The 7862-nt window shown below is 45.5% G+C and overlaps 1 protein-coding gene across 1 annotated transcript in view; it reads left to right on the forward strand.

Moving 5' to 3' along the window:
• Window positions 1–198: 198 nt before the first annotated feature.
• The window catches only part of LOC308292935 (choline/ethanolamine transporter FLVCR1-like), a gene marked incomplete at both ends in the record, with an annotated part of 18946 nt that continues 11282 nt past the window's right edge, over window positions 199–7862 (forward strand). The window contains one exon of the mRNA XM_080735360.1: window positions 199–1550. Within this exon, the coding sequence (XP_080591486.1) occupies window positions 199–1550 (1352 nt within the window). The remainder of the gene's footprint in view (window positions 1551–7862) is intronic.

The following is a 7862-nucleotide window of genomic DNA, read 5'->3' on the forward strand; positions in this document are numbered from 1 at the left end:
GGTCCATAACTGTCTTTGTGGTGAAGTTTAGCTCATCGAAGAGACACCGTGTGTTGTTGTGCGCAGTAGCCAAACCAGTCTCACCTGGTGAGGGCATCTAGAGCCACCCATTTTTTTCCCTGTCCGGTTACGGAGGTTTACCGGACGGGGAGACGCCAGGTCTAGGAGCAGATCACACAACCAGAAGAAAAGGAGGAGATGCTACCCAATGGAGGAGGAGAGGCAGGATGCATTGATAAAAGTAAGGAAACAAGACTGTACTGGAGACGCTTCGCCATTCTGACAGTTTTCAGTTTGAACTCGTTTGTCAACGGTTTCCAGTGGATCCAATATGGTATCATCAATAATATATTCACCCACTACTACGGCGTGACCAGCAACCAGGTGGACTGGCTGTCCATAGTCTACATGGTGGCATACATCCCACTCATCTTCCCTGCTGCATGGTTGCTTAATAAGAGGGGTTTGAGGCTAACGGCACTGCTGGGGGCAGTGTTAAACTGTCTCGGGGCCTGGCTGAAGTGCGCCAGTGTGCACCCTGATCGTTTTGCCGTGACCATGATGGCACAGATCATATGTGCTTGCGCCCAGGTATTTATTCTTGGCCTGCCGTCCTGCATCGCCTCAGTCTGGTTTGGTCCCAAAGAGGTGTCGACCGCGTGTGCCGCAGCCGTGCTCGGGAATCAGTTAGGTTCAGCTATAGGCTTTTTGTTACCGCCTGTCTTGGTTCCCAACACTCCAGAGGACCTAGGGCAAATGGGAAGTAACATCAGTGTCATGTTCTATGGCACTGCCATTGTCTCTACTGTTCTCCTCATACTCACAGCCATAGTAATAAAGGACCGTCCTCCACTGCCCCCCAGTCATGCTCAAGCGGTGCTGCCAGATTCTCCTCCAGAAGACTACTCCTATAAAGAATCAATAGTCAACCTCTTCAAAAACAAGGCCTTCACACTACTACTCATCAGTTATGGAATAATGACTGGCTCCTTCTACTCCATATCTACTCTGCTTAACCAGATGATCACTGCTTGCTTTGAGAACCAGGAGTTGAATGCAGGGCGTATTGGATTGATTCTGGTGGTAACAGGGATGGTGGGCTCCATCATTTGCGGCCTATGGCTGGACTACACCAAGACATACAAGTTGACCACTCTGATAGTGTACTTCCTGTCATTTGTTAGCATGTTGGTGTTCACCTTGACTCTGCACCTCAGCAACATCTACGTGGTCTTCTTCACTGCCGGAGTACTTGGTTTCTTCATAACTGGCTATATCCCACTGGGCTTTGAGTTTGGAGTGGAAATCACTTACCCTGAATCTGAAGGAACCTCCTCAGGTCTCCTCAATGCTTTTGCTCAGCTGTTTGGGATTATTTTCACAATGATCCAAGGCAGACTGACAACAGACTACAACCCTCTGGCTGGAAACCTTTTCCTCTGTGCCTGGATATTACTAGGAATATTACTCACAGCCCTGATCAAATCAGAACTGAAAAGACACAATATCAACATAAAAGCAGACAGCAACAAATTGCAAATCCCTATTGAGTGCCATGCATATGGAGGAGTGTCGTTCGGAGATGAAAACCAATGGAGAAGCTCGCTCGAGCCTGCGAATATGGAATATGGAACATTGTATGATCAAAAGATCAGGGACCAACTGATAGAACCAACTGATAGAAGACATGTCATTTAACAAAATACGGGAGCCTGATGATTAGCCTGATGCAATCAATATTGTGTTGCAAGTGGAGTCTGCTTTGGAGTGCTCTACTCTGCTTGTCTGGCGAAACTTCTCTGAAACCCAACAGGATGTCTATAGATCACATGAACAAGACATTTGCACACCTACAAGGTGACAGGTGTGTATGGGAAGGCCAAAGGCCAAAAAACTCCCACACACTCCATGTGACACACTCCATCTTCAGATGCAAAAACTGTTTGTGTGATGTTTTTTCTGCTACAATGATTTGATGAAATCCTACTCTTTTATTGACAAGCTTTTTTTTTTCTCCATTTGCCGGTCCATATATATTATATACATAACATAATATTATTATATGTTATTCCTTGTTTATTTTCATCCAAAACTGATTTTAGCCAATGAGGAAGCTGCATAAAGATAGCATAGAAAAGACCTGTGCATTATTTGATCTCCCCTCCCCCTACCCCCTCTTTCTGCTCACCTCCGCGAGTCCGCATCAGACAATCTGCTTCTTGCATTGACAACTTGAGGAAATGAGGAAATGAATGCGGTGCCGCAGTGGACAACTTGAGCGATAAATCATAGCGATTTTGATAATTACAATGAATAAGCATAAACAAACCAGTTCACATGAACGATATTGATGGATATATGTAGCATAAACTCGGACCGAGAACATCGTGTATTGCCCTTCAGGAAACCACACTAACAATAATAATAATAATAATAAAATTATAATAAATAAAAGCTAACAAAACAAAAACAAAAATATCAAAAACTATCTTTTGGCTCTATGATGTTGTAGATGCCCCTCAATGTGGGATCCAGATTTGGATGCTGCATTCGTTGTCTTCCTTGACCTACAGACAGTGTACATACAAAGTTGGACGCCATGAAACATCATGGGAAGACGCCTGCTGATGGATGGCGATCTTAAAGTGATGGATAGTAGTTTAGAGAGAGATCTGGGAGGGAAAAACCAGGAAGGCAAAAGGACCCGTAAAGGTGCATTTGTACACTTTCAGAGTTGGAATTAACACTCAGGATTTTACTGTGTAATGTTACATTCAAGCTGACCTCCAAGTATCCATGTGGCAGTTTGCAGATAAGAGCCAAGCCTAAGTAATCAGAGAATACAAAGTGTGATCAGCTGTTCGGCAGCATGCTACGATACCCGATACGACCTCAGCCCGACCCAGGACGCCTCATTTCCCGGCCGCAGCATGCCGGTTCCAAAGCAACTCGCTCTGCAGGAACCTATGCATTTGCAAAGAGGTTCCTATTCCTTGCTGCCACCTCCATTTTAAAATATAAACACAGATACAGTGGCAGAACATCTTCTGATAAAGTTCAATTACACAGGTCTACGCAGATTGCATTGGTTTCTTTGGAGCGTGCCTGTCACATGTGTGGTGATGGTATTTATATTTGTGTGTGTGTGTGTGTGTGTGTGTGCGTGTGTGTGCGTGCGTGCGTGCGTGCGTGCGTGCGTGCGTGCCTGCGTGCGTGCGTGCGTGTGTGTGTGTGCGTGTGTGTGCGTGTGTGTCCATGCGCACGTGCATGTGTGTGTGGTAGAATACTGTTTCCAATTTATAGAAATGACTTCAGACATAGCAAAGGAATTGGAATAACTGTGACTATTTCTCCACTCCTCATTTTCTTCCTCACACCCCTCTTCATTATCCTCCCAGACCCATTCTCTTCTTTCCACAGTTCTCTCCCTCCTTGTCCAGTTGTTTTTCCCCTTTCTGACGGTGTAGTTCACCCCTAAAATGTATTTTTTTTCTTTTGATTACTCACCCCATGGAGAGTTCGATAATATTTCTTTGTTTTTGTCGCATTCCTAAGCCAATAATTTGATTGCGACCGTAGGTCGCACTTACTACAGAAAGCTGCTCGAGGTGTCCGTCTGTCCGTCCGTCCGTCCGTCACACACGTCACACGTCACACTTTTGCCCTGCTCATATCTCCGCAACCGTTGCCCCGATCCATGCCAGATTTTGCACACACACTCCTTACCTGCCAAACTACAACCTCCAAGGACCCCCGGAGCTCCAGGGACCCCCAGCTCCCTCGGGGACCCCCAAGTGTAAAAAATGAGCACATGTGCAAAAATTACCAAATGACCACCCCAACGGGGCTGCTCACGGGGCATTCCCGGGGACCACCCACTCCTGGTGCTCCAGAACGGATGCAAAAGTGGTGGCGCCCCCAGTGGAGGACCCCCTGCCACTGCAGCTCACATAAAATGCCGTAACTCGGGCTAGGAGCGACCGGGAGAGCCGGGGCCGGTACCTATTCGTCCGCCTTGGCAGCGCGGAGACCCCACCCCTCATTTCTCACATGGCCCTCTAGCGCCACCATGAGGCCGATTCAGATTTTGCCCGAAAATCACGAAAATCACTACACAGTATGTCTACACTCATGTCATCAACATGGATCAGGAAGATTTTGGAAAAACACATTTTTGCTCTATTTGTGGAGATAAGTGACCTACGGTCGCTTATCTCCTGATTAGGGAGTCTTACTGGTAATAATAAATGTACCCCCATTGAGTCTGGATGGAGACCCAAATGCATCCGGAATTAAAGAGACTCCTCAAATGATTGGCTTAGGAATGCGACAAAAACAAAAAAGATATTATTGAACTCAAGTCTCCATTGGGTGAGTAATCGATAGAAAAAAGTGCATTTCTGAAAATGCATTTTCTGTTTATTAAAGCGCTGGAGAGACATGGAGATTCCTGTTACTGAACAAACGCTCTATACTATAGCAAGTATTATCAGACAATAGAGCTTCACTTATTTTATCATAGAAATATCTGCCTTTAATCTGTCTGTCTGACTGTCTCTCTGTCTATCTTACTGTCTTACTGTCTTCCTTCCTTACGCAGAGGAGAGCACACCCACCAGTATCTTTCACTGTGGTATCAGCGTTGCGCGAGAGCTCAGCAGTCAGAAATGGACACAGCGGCCTACGCTTTATCTGTGAGATGAAGTCCTACAGCAGTTTTCAGCGCTGCAACAACTGTGATATCCATGTGAGAGGCAAAAGTGAAAAGGTCACGTGAAGGTTAACCTTTACAAAAAAACACTGCGGTTCACTCCATCATTACAACGAAAACAGTGTGGGCTACGTTGGGAAACGAGCCAAATGCGCAAACCTTCGACACTGCTAAAGTTCAAAACCAACTTTTATTGGCTCTGTTTCAAGACATACAAAACATGGCTGCATGCACAAGCACATGCACAGCAACATGCACAACAGACCTATAGGGCATCTGTTTTTTTCTTTTCTTTTTTTTTAATCCAATTCTATTGTAACCTTTAGTCATATCTTGGGAGGATGTGCATTCTTCTCAGAGAGAGAGAGAGAGAGAGAGAGAGAGAGAGAGAGAGAGAGAGAGAGAGAGAGAGAGAGAGGGGGGGGGGGGGGGGGGGCAGGGGAAAAATCAATTGGGGGAAAGTATGAGAGCAAGAGGGTGAGTGAAAGGAGAGAGAGGCAGGGGGAGTATAGCAAGAGTGAAAAATGTGTTGATTTGTCAGCATGGGCTGGATGTCTCCGGAGACACCAATGAGAATTCATCATGAGAGATAAATTGCTTTGCGGTGGTGTTCTCCCTCCCTGTGTGTGTGTGTGTGTGTGTGTGTGTGTGTGTGTGTGTGTGTGTGTGTGTGTGTGTGTGTGTGTGTGTGTGTGTGTGTGTGTGTGTGCGCACATGATCGCTCATCATGTGTTGCATACAAAACATAGATCTGTACTGTAGGTATAGCATATCCCTGCACTAATAGCATACATGAATGGCATGTGTGTGAAAATAGCCCTCTTTAGCATTCTGTGGACCAGGTCATACATGGTTACCTCTGTGGCAGCGCTGACAGTATAATTACATTATCGATTGTTTAACCTGTACTTATATATATATATATATATATATATATATATATATATATATATATAATAACACAGCTGATGGATAGTATTCCCTTTACTCTAATTTCTAAACATACAAAGGCCTGCAGGCAGTTTAGCCGTCTGAAACCCCGTGTGAACAGACAGAAAGCTATGATGAATAGATATAAATGTTCAAAGAGGAGGTTGTGTGTAGTGCACATCTAGAACCTGTATTTAGGCCAGGTGCAGGGCATCAAGGCAAGAATGTTAACACATCCACACTCCGGTTTTGAAGCTCCTAAACAATCAGGAAAAATGATTTGCCTGATGAAGACCTATGGGCGGCTGTGGCACAATGATCTGTGTAGTGGTGGGTCGGCATTTGAATCCCGGCTCCTCCTGTCCACATGTCGAAGTGTCCTTGGGCAAGACACCCCACATTGCCTCCAATGAGTCGGTCGGTGCTAGCTTGCCAGTTGCCACCATTGGTGTGTGAATGTGTGAATGAGGACGATGGCGTCGACTGTTCGCTGCTTCACCTCCCAATGTATGAATGAATTGTAAAGAGCTTTGAGTACTTATGAAAGCGCTATAAAAATGCGATCCATTATTATTATTACTATTTTTATTATTATGGTTGAAAAGTTGTGCCTTATAACTGTTTGGGAGCTTTAAAAGCAGCGTGTGGATGTTTTAACCTCTGAATTGAATTGCATTTCTTTTCTTTTCCTTTTTTTTAGGTATTAGCTATAAAAATTCCTTACATTTTCACTTTACGTTCATCTGGGGACCCCCCCAAAATCCCCCCTTTTGGGGGTCCCGACCCACAGGTTGAGAACCACTGCAATGCACCGCACATACAGTACTGTCGATAAACAGAGCAGTGAAATGACTTGTAATGATACATTGCCATGCTATGATGTACAACATACTTGAGCATTTGCATGTGTGACAACCCCAGTTGTTTTGATGACATTGATTCAACAGCGGCATTGTTCTAAAAAGACAGAAGGTTCAGCTTCACTGCACAGTGCACACACAGTGCGCACACACTACAGTGTACAATGCCAACATGTGTGGCATGTTGTGTAATTAAGCAGTGAGCCTCTGCAGGACATATGGTGTGGCAATTAAACGAGAGTCATGCCAAGATGAGGTACGGTACATTTATTACATCTCTGCTAATGTAATTAAGACTCTTGATTGTCTGTTCACTGTAGTCATGGTGATATGATGTAGGAAATCAGACATTCAGTCCTACATACATGCCTTAAATGCATGGATTCCTAGACACACCTACACATGTACCCAGATGCTGTATTCTCGTTCTCTGTTATTGTGCCCCAGAGTAGACATACATCATTTCACACACACACGCACGCACGCACGCACGCACGCACGCACGCACGCACGCACGCACGCACGCACGCACGCACGCACGCACGCACGCACGCACGCACGCACACACACACACACACACACACACACACACACACACACACACACACACACACACACACACACACACACACACTCCACTCACTCATCAAGCTCGGCTCTATAGACTCCAGTCCAGTCTTTGCCAGATCGTTCAATCCATCAACGTGGTACTGACGTTACTGCCAAGTCCAAGTTCTCTGTCAGTAATTGTGTGTTGCCTGAACTTAGTTTGACTCCCTGTTTTCCTGTGCCTCAGGTTCAACTCCAGTTGTTGTCTGTGCCTGCATGCCTTGCTTGCTCCACGTCCCGCCAGCCTGCCTGCCTCACTCAGCGTCTAGCCAGCCAGCTTTCCAGCCCACGGCGCAGCTCTCTCTGCCTGCCGCGCTCCAATTATTTAGGCTCTGCTCATCAACTACTGCACAATAAATCTGTATTTGTAGAGTTGCAAGATGTGTTTGCCTGAGTCCTGCTTTTCTTGTCCAAAAGCAAACCCTCACACTGTCTTTCTGTACTGAAATTTTATATATATATATATATATATATATATATACTTATATACACACACACACACACACACACACACACACACACACACACACACACACACACACATATATACCGCACTCTATGCAATGTAAGAGTGCGGTCTAGTCAACCCCAACTCCTGAATCGCTGCCCTCCATACTCTCCTATATAACATTAGGGTCTCGATCTCTACCGTGTTGTTAGCTAAGCTGTCGTGCTGCAGTGTATCTACGTAGGTGGTGTGCTTCTTGCCTCTCCTAGCTTTGCCCTGGGTTGGCTGACTTGGCTCCCACAGT

The sequence above is a fragment of the Nannobrachium achirus genome, assembly GCF_963921795.1.
Source record: "Nannobrachium achirus genome assembly, chromosome: 10".
Classification (NCBI taxonomy): Eukaryota; Metazoa; Chordata; class Actinopteri; order Myctophiformes; family Myctophidae; genus Nannobrachium; species Nannobrachium achirus.